This window comes from Mus pahari, chromosome 16 (assembly GCF_900095145.1).
Source record: "Mus pahari chromosome 16, PAHARI_EIJ_v1.1, whole genome shotgun sequence".
In the NCBI taxonomy this organism is placed as follows: Eukaryota; Metazoa; Chordata; class Mammalia; order Rodentia; family Muridae; genus Mus; species Mus pahari.
The window spans coordinates 34295125-34318488 of record NC_034605.1 but is presented as its reverse complement, the minus strand read 5'-3'; the positions used below and the strand labels follow the sequence as shown (position 1 = coordinate 34318488).

The 23364-nt window shown below is 44.2% G+C and overlaps 1 protein-coding gene across 1 annotated transcript in view; it reads left to right on the top strand.

Moving 5' to 3' along the window:
* Exoc2 (exocyst complex component 2) overlaps nucleotides 1-20659 on the top strand; it is a 160023-nt gene extending 139364 nt beyond the window's left edge. The window contains exons 23-27 of the mRNA XM_021215509.2: nucleotides 8694-8749; nucleotides 11965-12087; nucleotides 14150-14211; nucleotides 16458-16517; nucleotides 19090-20659. Of these exons, the coding sequence (XP_021071168.1) occupies nucleotides 8694-8749; nucleotides 11965-12087; nucleotides 14150-14211; nucleotides 16458-16517; nucleotides 19090-19183 (395 nt within the window). The 3' untranslated portion in view covers nucleotides 19184-20659. The remainder of the gene's footprint in view (nucleotides 1-8693; nucleotides 8750-11964; nucleotides 12088-14149; nucleotides 14212-16457; nucleotides 16518-19089) is intronic.
* The last annotated feature ends 2705 nt before the right edge of the window (nucleotides 20660-23364 follow it).

The window sequence follows — 23364 nt, the reverse complement described above, 5'->3', positions numbered from 1 at the left end:
TGTGTGTGTGTGTGTGTGTGTGTGTGTGTGTGTGTGTGTGTGTGTAGTTGAGACAAAGTAGCTTTAATTTGTCAGTTCATGTTAATTCTGTCTCCGTTTAAGTCTGAGATTCAGGATAGTAGGTTTATGAAGGACTGAGCGACTTGTGTGCTAGTTCTACAGAGTAGTCTGTAACGTGCTCTGTTACTGTCATCCATGGCTCCTTTACATCAAGTAAACGTCTGAGAGGAGTGTAGGGACTTGTGTCCCCCTTGCTTCTTTCTGTCTTGAAAGCTGTTTTTCTAAACAGCTTTTAATAATAAGTCAGTTTATTAAGTTCCCTGAATTGTATTTATATGTATATAAAAGTAAACCATGAACTCATTAGTACTTTCATTGCTGGTAATACTTTGTTTTCTAAAGAGTAGAGTTTTCTTATGAAATCCACCATAGTGATCAGTAGGACCACACTTTGATACAGGGAAAAGTCCTGGTATAGAAAACAGCACTATAGAGGCAGAAGTTATTCACACACTCACAGTAGGGCCACCTTGCCCCTGAGGACACATTTAAACACCTTTAAATAAGTCAGTATGGGAATGTACACTAAAACAGGAAGACCCGTACTTCCAACAGAAACTTGCTTTCTCCATTCCAACAAAAGCTCATTGTATTATGTGATATTTAGGCTCCTTTGTCTGTTATGCCAATCCTGATAAAGTTTCTGACTACTTTTTTTTTTTTTTAAAGAACAGGCAGTAATCTTTATGTGTCTTTAGCGTATAGTTGAATAGATAATTTACTTGAAAAAAAACAAAAACACCCCAGGCTTCTTTCATGTAATGTTTCAGTTTGACAATTTTAAAAAGTACATTGTGGGATATTTATAGTATTTTTCGATCTATTTTTGTCAGTAGACTAGGAGTACTAACTGATTTAGGGTACAGGGGTTAAAAACAGGAAATGTGGTGTATGAAGTAGGTTGTCTCCAGACTTTCCAATTCAATTTCTTGAAGTATTACCTACCGGGGAGTGCCGGGTTTCAAAACAACACTAGCAGAGAACTTTGAGTGAGTTTGTCTGTAGAGAAGTAATGTCCGTTGTGCCAGGAAGTGTTTCATGGGAAGGAAGATCTACATTCTTGGTATGGGTTCACATGGTACAGCATGCTTGCTGTAATTCCTTTTGAGACTTCAGACAGACAGAGGAGTAAAAGGCTTGGCTTCTTTCACCTTTACATTTTGCTTAAATTTTTACTTGATTTCTTTTTCAGTGAAAAGTTTTGTCAAATTGCTGTTTAAAAGTTTTCAATGAACCGTTGAGTTGGGACATGTAGCACCAGGCAATCCATGTTTAAAATGCATGGAGAGGCAAGACCTCTGTTTCCTGTGGCCTTTTGAAGGACAGCTTGGCAGAATCTACCAAGTCTGAAAACCTTTGAACTCAGCAGTTCCACCTCTAGATTATCCCATTAAGATACATGAGCTAGGTGATACAGACATACCTGTAATCCCAGCACTCAGGATGCTGAGGAGGAGGATTACTGCAAATTCAGGACCAGCAGATCTACAAAGTACATCTACATATGTACTATATGGGCTCAAATCTATGACATTTCTGGAAAAGGCAGAATGGTAGAGGTTTGGGGGGAGAGAAAGCTAGCAGCTTCAAGGTTAATGGAAAAGGAGACATCAATGAGGGAGGCAGCAGTGATGTTTCAGGCACAAAGACTGTCACATCACTGTGTAGTGGTGAGCATATTCCACTAAACCAACAGAATGTGCATCTCCAGCAGTGGGCCTATTGTAGACCATGGCTTCTGTTGCTAGGGCCATCAGTGTATCAACTGTACCCCTCTAGTGACGCAGGGGTGTGTGTGTGTGAGGGGGCAGGAGGTGGGAAAGCTGTACTTGCCTGGGAAAGAATCTGTCCTGAGTAGGAGCAGGATTGCCTGGGACGCTGTGTACCTCACTTGACCCGGCTTCCCCGGAAAGCAGGTTGGTCTGGTTTAGTTTGCTTTGTTTACATTTGTTTCTTAAGGAATGTGATATAATTAAGTTTTAAGAAGATAATTGTAATCTCTTTAAAACAAAACAAAACAAAACAAAACATATTCGTAAGCAAAAGTCTGAAAGAACATACCAGATTGTCAAGCATCATTCTCAGGGGAAAGTAGTGAAGACAACATTCATTGAACGTTTAGTTGTTATTAAATGAGCCCATACTTCCATGTTTATTTCTTTTCAGCAGACATTTAATTTTTAAAATTTAAAAATATTTTAAAAAGTAAGGAGAAAGGCCTGATCGTTTTTTAGAACATTCTTTCCTGTGGGTGTGTCCTCAGGAGCCTGTTCATATTCATAATGAAGAGAATCGAATCAGTCTGTGTAGCACCTTGAGCATTTTCCCAGACTTTGAGAACTCAAAGCTCAAATGAAGGACCTTGTTTCCAGCCACCCCTTAAACACTTTTCGTTGAAGTTCACGGGGAGCATTATCACATTTTCACCAGAAAACATTCTCATGAAATGGACACACAGAAACACCAGTGTCCATTCACCAAGGGATGGGTTGTTTGTCACAATGGCGCCATTCTCAGGCACAGCAGCCTTGCCTTTGCCAACCCAGGCTTTACCATTTGCCTGATTAACTTCATATCATACAGCTATTTTCTTGTTTAAGAATAGTTTTCTTTGCCATTTTTTCTTATACGTAAGACAGTCGGGCCATTTATTATGTTAAACCTGGGTGTTGCTTACATGGGCTGTAAGCTCTGTGGGGAAGGGCTCTGTGTTTTCCTCAGGACCCGATATGGCACCTGGTACAAAACCCTAGCATTAGGTTCTCACTGTGTGCTTTTATTAATAGTGTGCTTATCTCCACTTCCCTGCTCAAAAAAGAAGAAGGTAACAAAACGACCAAGAACCTTCTGTTTTAACTTGATGTGTACAAAACACTGTTTTCCTTGTGGGAGATTCAGGTCCTACAGCCTCACTAACCGGAAGCCCACCATGCTAGCAGCAGCCTACAGGGCCTCTATCAGAGGAGAGGTGAACTCTGTTTTCCTTGGGGAATTTCCACACTAGGCTTCTAGATTAATTGCTAAGTGATCGTCTGGGTTCATACTGTGTGGGTGGGGACACTTTGTTGGTCACATATCATGACACATTCTAATTTCATATTCAGAGCAGAGAAGGTCGATAATATTCTGAATGCTCAGAAACTGCCTCTCATTCCCTCACTTAAGTAACATGGAAAGTTGTGGGGGTTTATCTAAGTAGGGCTCTTCAAAACAACACTCACGACTACATCATAATAACCTGACACTTTCTTGCAACTTCAGGCAGCAAGTCAGTTTTCCTCTTAATAACTCTACCCCACCCCCACCCCCACCCCCTACACTGAGCACTCTTTCCTAATCAGGTCTACACTGTACATGGTTACTGCCATTGGAGTACAAACTAAACCCCAGGGTTTCTAACACACAGGCTGTCCCACTGTGTTCTTATCCACCCGAGAATTGCCATGGTATTTAGCACACTGTGGGCACTGAGCAAAACAGTGCTGACTGTCTGTGACAAGCTGCCCCGGAAGAGCAAAGCTGTGTGGAAACATTGGCCGGGCCCCAGCAGCACTATCCTGTCCTACTGTCTTTAACTGTATTGTTAAATAGATCCTGCTGCTTCATAGCACAAAGACCAAAGAGGTGCCCTGCCAGAGGGCATCTCCTCATAACAGGCATGCTTGTTTCTGGTAAACAGCCTGCTGAAGGGTAAGGCTGTTTGACTGTGGGTTGTTTTTTTTTTTCCAATTTTTATTAGGTATTTACTCCATTTACATTTCAAATGCTATCCCGAAAGTCCCCTATACCCTCCTCCCCACCCTGCTCCCCAAACCACCCACTCCCACTTCTTGGCCCTGGCCTTCCCCTGTGCTGGGTCATATAAAGTTTACAAGACCAAGGGGCCTCTCTTCCCAGTGATGGCCAACTAGGCCATCTTCTGCTACATATGCAGCTAGAGACAGGAGCTCAGAGGGTACTGATTATTCATATTGTTGTTCTGCCTACAGGGTTACAGCCCCCTTCAGCTTCTTGGATACTTTCTCTAGCTCCTCCATTGGGGGCCCTGTGTTCTATCCAATAGCTGACTGTGAGTATCCACTTCTGTATTTGCCAGGCACTGGCATAGCCTCACAAGAGACAGCTATATCAGGTTGACTATGGATCTTATAAGTTGTACATGTGGTTCAATTTTCCTCTAATTATTCATTCACCATTCACTTGGCAGTTCATGTGGATGGTTCAGCTCTAAAAAAATCTAGTGGTCAAACCAGATATTGCAATCTCCCGAAGCCATGCTAATATGTGATATTCTGCCATTGTTTTTACCCAAAGCAGAATATGACCAACAAATTCCACTAGAGCACCACCTTCACACTTAGTGTAAACCTGTACAGCAGGAGTTTTGTCAGGGGCAAAGCCCCTGTAAGACCCCAGCATAGCCACATTGGATGCAATGTCAAGCTTCCTGTTGCCACCATGCATTGCAAACAAGTTTTCGGCAGTTAATCGATTCCTGAGTTGCTTGCTCAAAAGAACCTCAGCTGCAGCTGGATGGCAGTCACAGTGAATTAGTTTGCCTGTATATACCTGGAGTTTCAGAAAATATAGCTGTAGTTCGTGCATTTTATACCCAGTGTGTTTGTTTTTATCTAAAGCTGTTTCCCTTGGCATGTGTGTCCTTCTTGAGACTTAACACTTATTCCACCAAAGCCTCATCTCTCTTGGGGCTGCAGGCTATGCCTGCTCTGTGCACTTCTTACAGCATGCCGGTGGTGTTCACACAGGGTAGGTGGGCACTGTTGAAGAATGAGAGAATAAACAGCACATCTATAATGACATTGTTAGCAAAGAACTCACTACAATCACTGCCTTTCAGGGATGGCAGTGACTTACTTGAGAGGCAAATTGAGGTGTCTGATGTCATGTGGCTGGTGATTGGCAAGCCGGAATTTGTACCATAGTTGTACCCTTTGTCACTTCATGGAACATAAAAGCAATTAGCAACTGTCAATGTTAATAATATTAAAATAGAATGAAATGTGGCAAGAGAAGCCAACATTTGCCACCAGAGTAGACTATAGTATGGCTCCTCCCTTATAGTCACCTACCCTAAAGAAGTAGCCTCCTCACCAGAAATCAAATTTTGGTCCTGCCCCCAGGCACCAAAGCCAGGGACGTTGAAGTCCATCCTACAGTCCCTCCTCCTGTCTACCTCTGGAGCCCAACCCTTTGTTGTAGGCATTTATCTGTACAGCTTCCCTGGGATCAGCTTCCTCTGCCTGCCTTTCCTTTCCTTTCTCACTTTACATTGATAGAAGAGATGGCAGGCTCAGTCATTGTCCCTGAGGTCGCAAGTGAGGCCCACCCTCCTATTCCTAAACTCCATCTGCCCACAGTCTTAGGAATTAGGTCTCCATTCTTCTACCATAGTTTCCACAGTACAGATGCCAGTGTCCCAGATGTTTGGTCCAGTCTGTGAAAGGGCACAGAGCTGCACAGAGTTGTCTTCCAGTAGCTATAAATCACTGCTAGGTTCCTTGTGATGCCGAACATGGGAAACTGTTTCAGGCCTTTCTTTAGGAAAGAGTGACAGAAAAGATGTTTGTGTTGATGCTTTCAATAATCTACGTTGGCTGTTGGTTGGATTTATGGGCATGGAGTCCCTGCATTTGAAAGCCCAACCACTTACAGATTACTTTACACTGGTTTTCTTTGCCACATAAAACCCTTTCATATAACTGTCCTGTATGAATTTCCTATATGTGACTATAAATAGAAACCAACTGCAGTAAATTGTAATCAAACTTTTAGTAACTGTGGTCTTCTCTGTGATCATCAACATGTTCTACTTAAAAGGGCCTGATATATATAGGTAAATACCTAGTAGTTTACCTCATAAGAGAATTTTAGGAAATCTGTATAACAAATGAATGAATATTTGAAGCCACTTCCTTTGCATGAAATTTGTTAGTTCACTTGGCAGTAAACTCAACAGGAGGAAGAGTCCCAAGAGCAGGCACAGGAGTCACTGTGTAGCCCTAGAACCCAGAGTCCTTGTGCCTGGGCTCTAGGGTTGCTAGCATGCTCCATCCTGAGCATCTTAGTTGTGTAGTTATGTTACACTGCAGTGGATGCAGTGCTCTGGGAGAGCAACACTGCTTTATAACAACTCTTTGCAGAGCTGGTCAGCATCAATCTGTCAATTCTGCCTCCACCGCCTGACTCGCTGCTTAGGCAGCAGAGCTGTTTCTGTCCATCTCTCTCCCAGCATGCCCCATTAGCCCCTGAAGCACTCATATGTTGTTCTGTGAACACTTATTTGTGTGTGGGGGTTTCTATTCATAAAGGTAAAACACCAAGAACTATAAAACTCTATCCCAAAGTTAAGGCTTCTTCTGCTATTCATGCAAATCCTGTAGTAAGCTAACAGGGGAAATCTGTTTTTTTCAGAGTTTCTCTCGGAAATGTTCTTTGGACTAAGTATTTCTTACTGGCATTCTTACTTACTATTTGCTATCACAGCTGTGGCTTTAGAATTGTGTTGACTAATCCAGGGCTGTCTCTGCTATGGGGTACTTTGTTGGTGATGCTTGGTGTAATGTTCTTGCCAGATGTTTTTTCTATCGGGGTCACGGGGAGTTGCGCTCATAGTATGTGGTCACTGGGCACGTGCCTGCCTGCCTGCCTTGAGTGGAAGTTTAATTGTTGGCTTAGTAGTCAGTACTGGAGCTCCCCAGTGCACGCGCAGTCATCATTGCTGACAGCTGCACTGCAGTGGCACTGACAGAGCCTGGTTTCACATGGTGGAGGCTGTTGAGGTTTAACCCTGGCTCCTTAGAGCATCGCTGCTCTCATGCTGGGCTTGGGTTTAGTAATTGTGCATTTTTTTTTTTTTTTGTGCATGTTAGGAGTATAGAGATGACCATGCACGAGCTGTTGTCCCTCAGTATGCAGTCATGTGCCCCGCTCCAACACCCTAGTGATGCTCAAGGCCCAGCCCTACATTCCCAGCTGCTGCAGGGGACATCAGTGGCATGGTTCCTACCCTCAGAGTTACACCTGTAATCCTAGCACTCAGAAAGGGGACTCAGAGGGATCATGAATTCAGAGGCATCCTTGGCTGCATAGTTTGTTCAGGATCATCTTGGACTGCAAAAGATTCTGCTTCAAAACTACCGGGGGAAGGGGGAGGGGAGGAAGATTGTAGTTAATGGTCTTGTCCATCCACGTTATGAGTAACATTCTAAGAGAGTACTGCCCTTTAGCCTTTGTATTTAATTCTAGAAGATAGTCTAGAACATTCCACTCCAAAGGAAAGTAGTCATTTCGGAGTTATAGGAAAAGAATACTTGTGCTTTTGCACTTTTCTTATACCACATTGATGATGACCTCTTAAAGAGCATGGTGAGCTGTAGGACATGCACACGTGGTCACCACTAGCCCTCACTGCAGTCTGGCAAAAGAAGTGCAAAATCTACACTCACTCGACAAGTGGGAAGGCCTTCTCCCTTCTCCCCAGAGATCACAGCTAGGAGGTAGTTGGTTCAGAAAGCTGTGATAACGTTCTGCACCCATAAGGTGCTACTGTCAACTCAAGCTGAGTCGTTAATTCTGGACCCACAGTCTGATATCTTTATTATGTCCAGTCTTTAACTTGTTTTATAGAATCAGGTCTAACTAATTATGTGGCAAGCCTTCCTTGTGTGTAATAGGGTACATGGGTGGGCACACATGGAGAGCACACCTATGGATCCTGTTCTATCACTGTTTACCACCCTCGAGGCAGAGTCTGTCACTGAACCTGAAGTGAGACCGACATCCAGGAAGCCCCAATGATCCTCCTGTCCCCCCTTCCATCCCCAACCCACTGTCTCCCACAGAACTGGGGTTAAAGGAACAAACAGCCATGACCAGCCTGGCACTTTGCGTAGATGTTTGCTTTTCATGCATGGTCTTTATGCCTTGCATAGCGAGCACTCTTAAGCCACTGGGTGTTCTCCAAGACCTTAAGGTTTTCTACTTTGAATGTCAATCATGGGCTGGAGACGTGGCTCAGAAGTTTAGGGCACTTACTGCTCTTGCAATGGACCTTGTTTTGGTCCCCAGCATTCATGCCATTTGGCTTACAACTGCCTATAGCTCCAGTTTCAGTGGATCTGATGTCCTCTAGCCTCAGCAGGCTCCTGCACATGCATGCTACACGTAAACACACACATGCACATGTGCACACACACACACACACACACAGATTAATTAAAGTGATGCCTTAGAATCAAAATGTCATTTTGTATAATGCTATGATGTCTAACATGATTCTTAGAAATTTCAGCACCCTCCTTTGGTCCTCTGTACTTTGTCTGATACACATGTGAAATATAAGGATGTTTTAAAGTTTAGATTTTGAGACCAAATGATAGTAAATTCAGAACAAACAATAATAGGAATGAAAAGGGGTGAAAGAAAATTTCTTGTTGGAGCTGTTTTGGTTTTTACCTCTCTAGAAATAGTCCTTTCACCGTTTTTTGATCTCTAAAGGAAATGGACAGTAATGGTGTTACTTTCAGTTTCACCTCAGACCACGATGGAAGTCACATTCTGATGCTGCTGGGGAATTCATTGAGTGCCTTTCCCTTCCCCCATCTTGATTTCAGGTGTGAGAAACTATTTAAAAGAAGCATTGGTGAATATAATTGCTGTGCATGCAGAGGTAAGCTGTCATTAACTGTTCCTACAAAAGTAGATAATTGAGGGGGAAGAAGGAAAGAAGCAAATTGGATTATTATTCACAAGAGGGGGATCTCTTTTTTCCCTTTCGGAATATATCTTGGGCATATAAGTAAAATAGAGCACAGCTTTTGTGTGTTTGTGTGTCTCTCCTTGTGTATGCATGTCTGCATGTGTGTCTTTTTGCATGTGTCTGTATTCATGCATGTATGTATATGCCTGTGTGTGTTAGTGTGCATGTGTGTCTCTGTGCATTTGCTTGTTGTGTCTATGTGCATGCATGTGTGTGTGTGTGTGTGTGTGTGTGTGTGTGTCGCTTTGGTATGTGTAGATGTTACTGCCCACGGTTCCCACACCTGTCCCCCACGGTTGTCATCTGAGGTTTCATATTGCCATTCTTCCTGGAATATCCTAGGATGGGAGTCATTCTGAGGCACACTGGAAAACAAGCTGCCACCTTTTGTGCCACAGTGACCATGGCTGCCTGAATTGTCATGGTTTTACAATCTACTATGGGCTCCATTGCCAGCACTCTCAAGGTGGCTCATAGAAGAATGGGAACCATAAACTAAAGCAAGGCCAAAGGGTTACCACTGTTGCTCAGGGGCTCCTCCACTGAGCTCTAGCTTCATGTCTAAGGTTTGGAGACCATCATGGTATCTGGAAAAATACGAAGAAAACAGAGGTCATGTCTCCTCCTTACATTTGCACATTTTAACAGAGGGGTTTGTGAGCTCCTCTCTAGAAAGATTTTATGTGATTTAACTCTGGCAGGTGGTCTCATAGACCCCTGATTTTATTTAAAAATATGAGGTAATGCTTGTGTTAGTTTCTTTTGAGATGAAAGCATAAGTGGAGTCATTGGTGGGCAGGGCATCCTGTCTGCAGAGAGCAGAGGAACTGTAGATATCAAGGGTGTAAGTGTCAGGCTGGCGTGTCCAGAAGATCGACTGATAGCCATTAACAACAGCTGAGGTATCACTGAGTAGCAGCCTCTCAGGCCCCCTTTTACTTTAGCCCAGTAACCCAAAGTAGATCTCACCAGGACTACCACTTGTGATAACATCTTAAATTGCCAAAATATTTGTTGAATACTCAGATTGTTTGGGTTGACACAAATGTTTAATTGACACTAGCACCTGAAAGTGGGGACAGGCAAAGCTAAAATTAAAACATCCTTTAATTTGTGAATTAGCAGGATAAAGTACTTTACTAAACCTCCAGATACAACTTTGTCATATGTTAAAATTTGAAATGGGTCCACCACAGTGGCTCAGCAGATAGAGCACCTGCTGCCAAGCTTGATAAACTGAGTTTGATCCTCAAAGCCCATGCAGTGGGGGAGAGAACCAATTCCCAAAAGTTGTCCCCTGACCTCCACATACATTCCCAGGTATATGTGCACGTGCACACACACACATACACAGAGAGTGAGGGGGGGAATGGATATACAAATTAAAGAAATAAAATTTAACAATACTGTTGTTTGTCAAATAAAAAGAAATAATGTCTTTATAGCACACAGTAAAACTGGAATGCTAATCCAATACAGAATAGTGAAACTCTTATGTATTTATATGAGTTTCTCACTGTGTTACCCAAGCTGGACTCAAACTCCTGGGTTGACACACTTCTCTGCTCATCTGTTTGAGTAGTCAAGATAGCAGATGCACACCACTCCACCAATACCCTCCTCCATTTAATCTTTCTTTAATTGTGCACATATATACCCAGAGGGTTCCCACACACACACTTTTAGAAATTTTGTTTCATATATAGGAGATGTATTGAAAAGACAAAATTTATTTTTTTTCTTATAAAGGACAACATTTAATTGGGGCTGGCTTACAGGTTCTGAGGTTCAGTCCATTATCATCAAGGTAGGAACATGGCAGCATCCAGATCGATTTGGGGCTGTAGGAGCCCAAAGTTCTATATCTTGTTCCAAAGGCAAACAGGAGGACACTGCTGTCTTACAGGCAGTTAAGAGGGTCTCAAAGCTTACCCCCACAGTAACACACTTCCTCTAACAAGGCCACACCTCCTAATAGTGCCACTCTCTAGGCCAAGCATGTTCAAGCCACCACAATTATATTTTATATTCCAACATTTTAATTTTGTCTGTTTGAAGCTTGGTCTCTCTCTGCAACCCTTTGTGTCCTAGACATTGTTACACAGAGCAGGCTAGCCTTGAACTCACAGAGATATGTTGCTCTGCCTCCTGAGTGATGGGATTAAAGGCGTATGTCACAACAGACGGTTTTTAATTTTTAACGTTCCATCTCTGTTCTGATATTCTTTTTGTTTTCTCACTAGGACCATGGTTACTTTTAACTCCAAATACATTTGCAGCTCTGCTGAGGTCTTCAGGGTGCACCTGGTGGTGCTAGGGATTGGTCGCTCCTGACTCCTGTGTTTCTTGACTATCACATCGCTAAGGCCTACTGCAGACTTGGTCTGCATGTGCTTCAGACTAACCTCTGATAAGAGCTACAAAAGAGACAACATTTTGAAAGTGGAGCCCTAACAAGTCCAAGGAATGTAGGAAATCTCTAGGCTTCCACTGGTTGGCATAAGTAACCCTTAAAATTCTCCACTCTGTCAAAACACACAGAAAACACTCAAGCTCAAGATAGTCATCGAATGACTGAGCAACTGCCTAGAGCTAAAACCTGAAATCTTCTCAGAGGAGGAAAGCAGCCCCGAGTAGCTATGTGTCTATAACTTCACTCCCGTAGTTTACGACAGTGAGCATCAACAAATCATCATGTAAAGACAGAATTTTCAAAACAACTTTTAGTCGACATCTGCAACGCCTTTAAAAAACGAAGTTTTTTATCATTAATCCGTAAATACAACTAAAGTATACATCTGGGGACTGGAGAGCTGGCTCAGTAGGTAAGAGCACTTATTGCTCTTGCAGAAGACAGATTTGGTCCCCAGTACCACATGCTGACTCATGACCACATTCATTCCAGGGGATCTGAGGCCGTCTTGTGATTTCCACAGGCACCAGGCTGCATATGACACTCATATATATATGTGTAGGCAAAACACTCATACACAATAAAATAAATCTTAAAAACGAAGGTTTCCATGTAAGAGTGTATCTTGTTTTGTTTATTACTTTGTTACTGACAAACACAAGCCAGAAAAAGTATATATAATGCACTGTCTCTTGTCTAAACCTCCCATCAGGTGTTCACTATTTCCAAAGAACTGGTGCCTCGCGTCTTGGCCAGAGTGGTCGAGGCGGTCTCTGAAGAGCTGAGCCGGCTGATGCAGTGCGTCTCGTCCTTCAGCAGAAATGGAGCACTGCAGGTACCCAAATCATCCAACGTCATGAAGAAGTTCTCTTAACTGGGAACCAGCTTTATAGGCACTGTTACAAACTGTCCCGTGGACCATGGCCATCGTCCTGGTGTGCAGCCCTGTCTCCTTCTCTGAGCTGTGATCTCACTTTCCTGATGTGTGTTACTGCATCTCGTCATGAAAGTTGTATGTTACATACTACATATCAGTGCCTCCAGGGCAAGCTCCCCAGTGCTGCTCCCGCTAGGCCACTCAATGCTGCCATTGTCAGGAGGCAGGGTCAGCTTTCCTGCTCTCCTGCCCTCTCCGCCAGCTCACCTGCCCAAGCCTCCAGGACCAGCTCCACTGTGCTGCCCAGGCTAGGTGCAGGGCCAGCTCTCCAGACTGCTATAGCCAGTGAGAAGGCAAGACTGGGTCTCCTGCTCTCATGACCCAAGGGCCCATTCTCCTGACTGCCACAGGTGATGAGGTGGGAGGGTGTCGCCCCTGTACCCATACCCCCTCACAGCAGTCGAGTGCTGGGGACAGCTATCTCTCTCTTTCGCCCTTGGTGCTGCCTTATGGAGCCTGCTCGACCAGGACCAGCTCTATTGTACTGTCTGAGTTACTCGAGATGCAGGGCCTACTCTCCCAGTGCTGTCCCTGCTGTGGGGTTGGGGGTGGAATTGGGACAGGGTGGAGGGGTGACAGGTCTCCAGAGTACTGCTGCTAGCGAAGAGCAAGGCCAGTTCTGCATGCCCCCAGTTCTGCATGCCCCCAGTTCTGCATGCCCCCAGTTCTGCATGCCCCCAGTTCTGCGTGCTCCCAGTTCTGCATGCTCCCAGTTCTGCATGCTCCCAGTGGCTGCCCCAGCCAGGGTCATGTGCTCTAGGGATAATATGAGCCACAGACACTGACACCAACCCTAGTGGCTTTGTAGCCATGGACCCAGACATGGCCCTTGGCAGCAGCTTAGGCTGGGACCTCACCATGGCCCCAGGAGGCAGGGCTGGCTACTCACAACAGGCTCCTCCTCTCCACCCTGGAGTCTCCAGTCCCATCTCTCTTCATAATGCTCAAGCTGCTCCACTTCTCTTTCTCTCCTGTCTGTCTACCACATCCTCACACATTGTGTGGCTCCTCCTGCAGGCTGGCCATGCAGCTGGCGGGCCCCTGGGTGATATCCTCCTGCAGGCTGGTGTCCACAGCCTGCGTGCCCTGCATTGGGGAGGGCAGTCTATGGGCAGCATGGGAGTCATGGTGGTCACCTCTGTGTTTTATCTCCCATGCCATGCTGCCTGGATTTCATTTGATTTGATGTTCATGTGTCCTGAGAATTAAGACAGCTTTGGCCACCACACCAAGTATCAAGTTAGGATGTTGTCTTTCTTTTACATTAAATTTTAGTTATATGAAGGGAGGTTTGGGCTTCATCTTTCTGTATGTGGATCCAGTTGTGCAGGTTCTGTTCACTGAGTGGATACTTTCCCCACTGAACAGTTTGTAGCTCTAGTTGAGATCAGTTGGCTCTCATTCTGCATCACTGAGCTCCGGGTCTGTCATGTCTGGTGCCACCCTGATATGAGAGTGTTGCAGTTAGCAAATGGGAGACTTCCAAATGCGTTGTTATTTTCCAGCACCATTTTAACATCTCTGGGAACTTCATATTTCCATATGAATTTTAAGATTAACTTGTCAATTTTCTTTGCTTTTTTAAGCTTATTCACAGATTAAACAGAGACTAGATTGACTTCCTAGAGCTTGGAGAGGAGACAGTGTACCTAAAAGGGTGTAGTAGGTACCAGGAAGCAAGCCCAGCCACGCAGGCCAGGGCTTCAGGTCGTCCTCACTACCAAACTAAAAGGCAGATACTAGTCAGGTAGTAATCCCCATGGCCGCGTGGCCAGCCCCTGCCCACACAGTCGCACTTGACAGCAGCGTTAAAGGAGACACTGGTATTTTAGGACCATCCTTTGAGAAGCTGCTGTTGTTCTGGCCAGCCTTGCCTGCAGGAAGCACGTGGGGCTGTCTCCAGGTCTTGCTGTCATTTGCTGCCTGACACTTGTCACTCTTGCCTTTTTCTCATCCTTAGGCCAGACTTGAAATCTGTGCTCTGAGGGACACTGTAGCCATTTACCTGACCTCGGAAAGCAGGTAAGATACCAAGTGTTCCTCTGCGGTTCTTCCTTGTGATCAGAATCGCCTACTTGTGTATTGTGCCTCTTGTCAGAAAACTTACAAACACAGTGCTCATAAATTTGTGTTGAAATAGAGTTGCTATTTCATCAGATTTTTTTTACTAAAAAGCTCAAGCCTGTCATAAGACAGTGGTTCTCAAGGCCACTTCCTTGGAGCACTTTATAAATTTAAGTTTTTTCATTCATTACTTACAAACCTTTGTCTCATAAATAATATGGCCAAGTATGACATACTTTATTATTATTATTATTTTTTTTAGAAAAGGCTAAGGAAATTAAATCTTTATCAGATTTGAAGGACAGTTTAAGTGTTGTAAATATCAGAGTAAGAGGAAGCCTGTGGTTTCTTTGCAAAGTTCTGTAGTGGAAAGTTGATGGTAACTTTTAGCTGTTTTGAATGAAAGTCGGGATTTCCTACTATTGAGACATCAGTAGGTCAGATGCGCAGAGCTGCCTGCGTGCAGAGCTGTTTGCCACAGTCACTGCATCGCCCAGGAAGTCTGAGCCGTGCCACGAGCACAGGGACCTGCAGGAGACCACTCATTCCATTTCCAGTGATAACATGGCTGTGCCATCTCCTTACAGTCACCATCACAACTGAAAACTTTCATTATTTTCTTAACAAATAAAATTAGCCTCCTCCTCCTTGCCATGGTGTTGATTTCTATCATCATTGTTTAAAAACACATTTTCCCAACCACTCTTTTTTTTTTTTGCTTTTTCGAGATGGGGTTTCTCTGTGTAGCCCTAGCTGTCCTGGAACTCACTCTGTAGACCAGGCTGTCCTCGAACTCACAAATCCACCTGCTTTCCAAGTGCTGGGATTAAAGATGTGCGCCACCATTGCCCAGCGGAAAGAGTTATCTTGAAGATGGAACTCCTCTAAACAAGGAGTGTATTTATGTTTCATTGCACCTATACATATGACTAAAGGTAATTCAGTAGTTTCTTAATCATTTAGTGCTTGAGGGCCTGGAGAGATGGCTCCGTAGTTAAGATTACTGGCAGGTCTGCCAGAGGGTCTGTCTGGGCTTGAGGCCCACGGCTTACTTGGTGCCTCACAATCTGCAACTCAGTCCCAGGGGACCCAGCTCTCTCTGCTTCCCTCTACACCCATCAGTCGTGCAAACACCCATGGGTGTGAAATAAAATGAACAGGAAAGAGGAGAGCCTGCTGACCAGGAAGAGGCAGCATAGATGGCCAACACACACTGTCCCCGCGCACACTCTGCCTCGGCTAGGGAGAACGGAGATTCCCAGAGGCATTTTTGTGACTCTGTGGGGACTTTTCATTCTTTTAACATGCCCTTGGTTTAAGAAACATTGTCTGACATTCACATCCTGGTCAACTGAAGAGTATCGTTTTAATACAAGACAGGGGATGCCCTCCCCACCTCCCACCCCACCCCCTGATCAGCAGTGATTGCATTTATTTCTTCAAATCCACTAAATCAATAGAGGACATGAAGTTCAAAACTGTTCTTAGGAAGTGTCGCTATTATCAAATAAGTTCTCCACTGTGATCCTCATTCCTCTCAGTAACTCTTGTGATACTTTCTTCTTGGAAAAACTGAACATACTACTAAATAGGTAGTTTTTCCATTCATTCATTTTACCTTTCTCATATAAAGATAGTGTTCAAAATTATATGTAAATATCTTCCTTTCCTGTCCATATTAATTCTGATAAGAACCAGACCCTGTCCCCCACGTCCACTGTGAGGAGACGTGGCTGTAAGCAGGTCTTGTCCTTGTGGCTGCTGTGACTGTCCTGAGTGCTGTCTCTGCCTACTCTCCTCCCAGGTGCACCATTGCTTTACTGATAGCTTGGGTTTGTTTTGAGAGAGAGAGAGAGAGAGAGAGAGAGAGAGAGAGAGAGAGAGAGAGAGAGNGAGAGAGAGAGAGAGAGAGAGAGAGAGAGAGAGAGAGAGAGAGAGAGAGAGAGGAGAGAGAGAGAGAGAGAAAAGGAAGTTCCCTTTGCTCCCCTCCCCCGACTCTCGAACATACATACACACACACACCTTGCTTCTACATTTTCTTCTTCTGTTGTTGTTCACTTTTATTTTTTCTCACGCATCTCCACTTACTTCACTGGCCATCATCAGTTTCTTTACATTTACAGTGTGTGTAGGAATGCCTACAGTGACCCCTATGAATTCTGTTCAGAGTGTGGACTGTGAGCTCATGTGCTTTTGTGTTTCAGGTCTAGTTTTAAACAGGCCCTGGAGGCTCTGCCTCAACTTGCAAGTGGTGCGGACAAAAAGTAAGTTCTGGGTGTTCTCCTCAGCCCACTAGCCGAGCTGAACCAGCTCTAGCAGCCAGAGACCCACTGAAAGTCCCGCGAGTGGCTCATATAAGGAGAGCCTAGGCTACCCCGGGATGCAGTGTGCTGGGTCCCCTAGGCCAAGGGACAGAATGCTGTCTTGGAGGTCTGACTTAAACACTGATGGATTTTATAGTTTTAAGTGACAAGCACAGGGGATATAAGAAAGGCATTGAGCTTCCTTACTCAGCTGCAGCACTGGCTTCTGTAATGACGAGAGCAGGATGCAGCCATCCCCATTCCCACCACCCCCACGTCCGCACACTAGCTTACGCACACTTTGGCTTCTATAAAGCATGGAGAATTAGACTAGTTGCATACAAAGCACAGAACAGCTATGTCATTACCACATTAATGAGCTCAGCCTGCATTTAAACAGGAAAATTTATCATTTATAACAGGAAATTGTGGCCTGAGGGGAAGTCTGGGCCAGGTATCTTTTGTAAATGCCAGTCTAGCTTCAGCTTAGGCATCGGGGACCCTGTGTCTCTTTCTCTGTGACCATTCCTAGTTAAGTCTACCTGCCTTTGCTCGGGGAAGACTCACAGTGCTAGCTAGACTCAGTGGCCAAACCCAGCAGAATGCTGTGGAGAGAAGGTGCCTGGACCAACTGTGGGCATAAAGAGTGACTAGGCTGGGGAGAGGGGAGCAGGCCGGCTTTCCTGCTCTGCTGCCCCAGCGCAGACCCTTCTGTGGGTGTCTCACGTCAGGCCAGCAGCCAAAGAGTGCTTTGCCACAGAGAGTGCCTTGCTTCCTTCCCTGCTTTGTTTTTGCCTTGGAAGTCGTTCTGAGCCCTTTTCATTTTCTTGAAATAAAAGGTAAAAGGTAAAAATAGTCACTACTATTCTTAATACATGGAACATGTTTCAAAAGGCATTTCAGCATCAAAACCAACCACGAAGCGACTGTTTGAGCTGGCATGCTGTTGTTTCAGTTCTGGTGTGCCTGTAGTGCCGATGCGCGGAGCAGGCAGATACCTACCATGGAAGTCTGATGACCTACACTGTCCCCAGAACCTGTATCCGTATAAAGACAGGAAAGAATCAACTCCTCAAGTTGTCCTCCAACCTGCATGTGTGCTTGTGTGCCCATCCCTTCCATATATCCTGCAGACATTCTCTTCACTCAAAATAATAATAAATATAGATGTTTAAGGTTCTAGAGCAACTTTGGCGACCTCCACATATATGCTGTGGCATGCGGGCCAGCACTCACCCCCACCCCCCCACACACATATACACATACACTAATAATAATAAAATCAAATGAACAATTTAATGAGTCAGGTGAGAGATGACCCTGTCTTCTGGGACCATTCCCACTGTGAATAGAAATCACACTGTTCTGCGATTGCTGCTCCAAGCCCCACTGTGTATAGAAATCACACTGTTCTGTGATTGCTGCTCCAAGCCCCTGCCCTGAGTATCTGCGTTCAGTTCCCCAGCAGTCGTAGAACTAGAAAACAAAAAGAAGTTCAGTTTTTCTTGATTGTTTGAATAATGTTAAAAGAGTAGATCTAAGTGTTATTCTGTTCTAGGAAGGACTCTAGAGAAGGAGTGTAAAGAGAATAAAGATAAATACAGACTTGTTAGATTAATAAATAACGTATTCTTTGATCAGCCACTTTACTTTTTGTTGAGATATTTCTATTGCTGATTAGGATTCCAAAGGCACTGGCTTTTTTGCCTTTCTTCTAAACACAGTGTGGCAGTCAGACCTGAGCCACCAGCTCCCTGAATATGTGCTGAGTTGCTAAGCTATTGTGATGGCTAATCTTGACTGTCAAATTGACATTCTGGGGAAAGGGAACTTCTGTCAAGAAATGTGCACTGTACCATACCTAGGCAGGTGGCCTGACCAGTGTAAGGAAGGTGGCTTGATGTGAGCCTGATGGCAAGCCAGCTGACAACACTGCTCTGTGATTGCTGCGCCAAGTTCCTGCCCTGAGTGTCAGCCGTGGGTTCCCCAGATGATACATGGACTATGACTGTAATCCAAGTAAATCTCTCCAAGTTGCTTTTGGTCATGGTGTTGTATCACAGCAACAGGAAAACAAACTAGGATGGCCACCTGATCTTAGAGTTACTATCACTGATGAAACACTGTGACTGTGAGCAACTTGGGAGAGAAGGGTTTGTCTGTCTTATGCTTTTACATCGCTGATCATCATTGAAATCAGGGCAGGAACTCACACAGGTCAGGAACCTGGAGGCAGGAGCTGATGCAGAGGCCATGCAGGAGTGCTGCTTACTGGATGCTCCTAATGGTTTGCTCCATCTGCTTTCTTATACGACCTGGGACCGCCAGCAGAGGGATGGCACCATCTACAATAAGGTGGACCCTCCTCCATTAATCGTTAATTTAAAAATGTTCTATAAGTTTATCTACTTATGGAAGCATTTTTTTCAACTGAGGCACCCCCTTCTCTGATGGCTGGTTCATACCATGTTGATGTACAACTCACTAGTACAGACCTTTACTGTCAGAAAGTAAAATCTTCTCCTCTCTTCAGGTTACTGGAAGAGCTGCTCAACAAGTTCAAGAGCAGCATGCACTTGCAGCTCACCTGTTTCCAAGCTGCATCTCCAACAGTCATGAAAACATAAGGCCTTGCAAGAAGGGCATCAGGCATGGCGATGGAGACTGTCCTCATACTGTGCCAGAGAGATTATGCTCCAAGCACTGCATTTAACTTCTCTTTTTCCCAGCATGGTGGTGCAGAAAGATGCCGATGGGTATTTAATTCCAATCTATTTAAACTACCATAGTTTAAACATCCAAATAAACAGTTTTTGTTATTACTAGCTTTGTTCCTGTAAGACTGTGTAGCATACTCTTCAGAATGCTGTGAGTTTGGGGGGTTCTCCATCATGGTCCAAAGCGGCCCATGGGGTGTGTGTGTGTGCGTGCGCGTGCGTGAGTGTGTATGTGTGTGTGTGCGTGCGCGTGTGTGTGTGTGTGTGTGTGCGCGCGTGTGTGCGCGTGCGCGTGTGTGTGCACATGTGAATTTCTCAGTGCCCCTCTTCCAGGCCTACTGTTGGCAGTTTCCAGCCCAGGTGTGGCCTGTGGGAAGAGATTTGAAGTCACAGCTTTTGAAGCTTTGTCCTAAACTTTAAAATAACCATTTCATACAAGTGGTTCTAAGCTCCCCCCCCCTTTTTTTGTAAAGAAAAATATACAGTCTACATATAAAAATGTTAATATTTGGATAATTTGTGACCCACAAGTCCTCGGTGAACTCTGACTTTCTCCCAGTGCTAAACACTGAAGCTTCTGGTTCTCACTCAGCCTTAAGCGATGCATCCCTGTGCAGTGGTGTGGGGAGCGCTCACAAGCACCTGTATGTGGAGGCCCTGTCACACCCACAAGGCCTGGGGAAGGCTTGTGGTCTTCAATGCAACCTAAAGACGAAGCCAGGTTCCTCAGCAAGGCAGCACTCCTCCCCTCCCGCAGGGCACCACCCTCTCCACGTCCCATACGGTGAAATGTCCTGTTCCATAGCTGGAAAGAGGCTGCTCTGGCATGGCCTGTGTTGTGTAAAAATCTGAGGTGCCCCGGGTGACCAGGCACTGAGCAGTGACTCACTGCTGAGTGGCTTGCGCAGTAGAGTCAGGTCATTGTGACCTGCGGGCAGCTTTCACCTCACTCCATCCTCCCTCCGTCAGCCTCTGTTGTACTTCACTCTTCAGACCAATCTGTGGATAATGTAGGCTTCTCTCCTACAGTTGACAAGACTAATTTGTGTCAAAGCACAGCGTAAGTACACTGTGGATTATTTAAGGTAAATTAATGTATGTTTATCAGAGTAACTGGAAGTAGAAATGTAATCCTTTGTTGCAAAATAAGTATATACAGCATTGTCTCCTCTCAGTGTATTGGTATTATATCTGACACAAACAAACTAAATCCCAAAGCAGAAGTACAGAACCATTTGTTATTTTAAACACCTAATAATACAGTGAACAAACCTAGTAGTTGTCCTTCTCTGTAAGACCCCTATCTTTATTTCACCATTTTTATTAGCTCTGTAATTGCTTATATTCCTGATTTTAAAATTCACAATAAATAGTGGAGTTCTCTCTCGTATGTTGTGTTTGTGTCTTCATTGTTAAATAGCATGTATCAAGCGTCCTGTTAGTTTCATTAGGAGTATGCCACAGACACTACTTCATTGCAGACAGTGCTAGGGCAACCTCATAGGCAGGCAGGCCAACAGAGATGAGTTGCTTCTGAGACTTTAAGGCTGGGAGGCACCTAGAGACCCATGCTTGCACTCACAACCCTAGTTTCCTGGTGCTGAACTTCACCACAACCCACTTCTTCCTCCCAGGTCAACACAGTTTCTGTCATCCTTCCCTTGGGGCCACAGCTCAGGGAGAGCACATGAAGCACGAGGGAGGGTTGATGAACTCCAGCGTCATAGGACATGGAAACACTTAGGGTATAGAGAATGGAGGGTGGTGCCATAAAATCCCAGATCAAAATGAGGGGTTTCAGAGACAACTTCCAACAAGTCATGGGGGGGCTTCTTGGAAGAAGGGGATTTCAAAAGCTTGAGTTAGAGAAGGTGAGTGGTGAGACTGGTGGTGAAGAAGAGACAGAGCAACCCCGTGAGTCAGAAGGAAGTTGAGAAGCAGAGCAGACCTGAGACAGGACAGAGGACGCGAGGAAGAATGGAAGTGCTCCAGGGTTTCCTTCCTAGGGAAACTTCTGGCTCTAGCAAGGCCATGCCTGTGTGGCTCAGCTTGGCTTCCTGAAAGTTAACACAGTGGTCTTGCCCTTAGAACTAAAGGACTATAGAAGGAATTTGGTTTTTCTAAGACTTTCTATATCAATGTACCAGGAAACTGGCATGTTCTAGAAATGATTGGGGCATTGCAGATTGCAAAACAAGCCCCACTGGCACAGACAACTGCAGCTCCCCAACTCCCATCTCTGTAGGCCTTGCATGCAGTTCTTAAAGAAAACACATGGACGGTGTGACATTACACTTCTGCTGTGAGTGCTAGGTAGAGGTGTGGACTTCTATTTTGAATGCATGCTGTAGAGTACTTTACTGTTACTTATGTTAAGAGTGCTATAATTTTTTTCAATTAAACTGCTTTAAAATAAAGATTAGGAGAATGTGGTTTTTTAGCTCTGTCCTTTCAATTCTTTCTTTCCTCGGTGTCTGTTGTATTGTCTCCCTCTACATCTCTGGTTTTGTTCATTTGGTTAGGAGTTTGTCAGTCTTGTTTATCTTTTCAAAGACCAAAGTCTTTATTTCATTAACTATTTGTGTTTATTTCATTAATTTGAGCCCTGATTTTTTGATACCTTTTCCCTAATATTATTTTGTATGTAGTGTTTGTTCTTGTTTTCCCTGGGCTTTCAAGTTCATTAGACTTTGAGCTCGAGCTTCTCTCTCTCTCTCTCTCTCTCTCTATATATATATATATATATATATATATATATATATAGGCATTTAGTGCTCTAAACCTTCCTCTGGCCATCATTGTGGCTCATAGATTTTGGTATATTGTATTTTTATTTTCATTCAATTCTGGGAATTCTTAAATGTCCTTGATTTCTTTTTGTCTCAGTTATCCCAACAGTGTGTTGCTCAGTTTCCCTGAGTTTTTGTACTTTCTGTAGTTTCTGTTGCTTTTGAGATCTGGCTTTATTCCATTATAGTCAAATAGAAGGCAGACTATAATTTCAACTTTCCCATATTTATATGTGGTCAATTTTAGAGAAAGTCACATGGGTTGCTAAGAAGAATATACTGTAGTATTTGCATAGACTAGTCTATAGATGCCTTTTAGGCCCATTTGATTTATGTCATCTAACGTCAGTGTTTTCCCCATTTAGTTTTTGTCCAGCTGCCCTCATCCCCATGTCACTGTGTAGGGGCTTCTTTGTAATATTAGATCTAATAGTATTCTTTTATGAACTTGCTTTCACGTGTGTTTTGTGTGTGTCCTAGTATGCTTTCTATGACTGTGATAAACATGGCTAAAAGCAACTTGGAGAGGAAAAGGGTTGTCTCATTTTGCAGGTCACAGTCCTTCACTGGGGAAACTCAAGGCAGGGACCTAGGGGCAGGAACTGAAGCAGAAGCAGGCAGGGGTTGTGTTTACTAAAGCTTACTCCCCTTGGCTTGCTCAGCCTCTTATCTACCTGCTCAGGGTTGCACCTTGTGTCGTGAACTGGGCATTCCCACGTCAATCATTAATCAAGAAGATGCTCCCACAGACACACCCACAGGGCAGTCTGACGGATGGAGGCAGCTCCTGTTGAGGCCCACTCTTCCTAGCTATGTCTAGGTTTGTGTAAAGGGTGAGGTTTGCGTGAACTAACCAGCACAATGAGTGTCTGTCGAGAACTGAAATAGACTTTTGGTGGGTTGGGAATGAAGTGGCCTTTCCTTGTCTTTTCTGACTAGTTTGCTTTGAAGTTTATTTTACCTATATTAGAGTAACTGTACTTGGCTTATGTCTTCATTCTAGCCACATAGAATGCCTTTTCCCATCCTTTTTACCCTCAGGTAAATTCTTAATAAAAAAGCAAACAAAAAACCAAAGATTTGCTCTACTAAAATAAATAATTCAACGTATTAAAACCATTAGATTTCAAATATGTATTTTTATACTTGATGAAATTAATCACACCTGTCGACTGAAAATTATACACTTTTCATTAAACGTTTATCAGTAGTATTGTAATGATTTTCACGTAGATTTATGAACTGGCCTGAAAGTCTGAAGGTGATACTGAACATTGGATGCTGCACTTCAGCTTAAGCAGT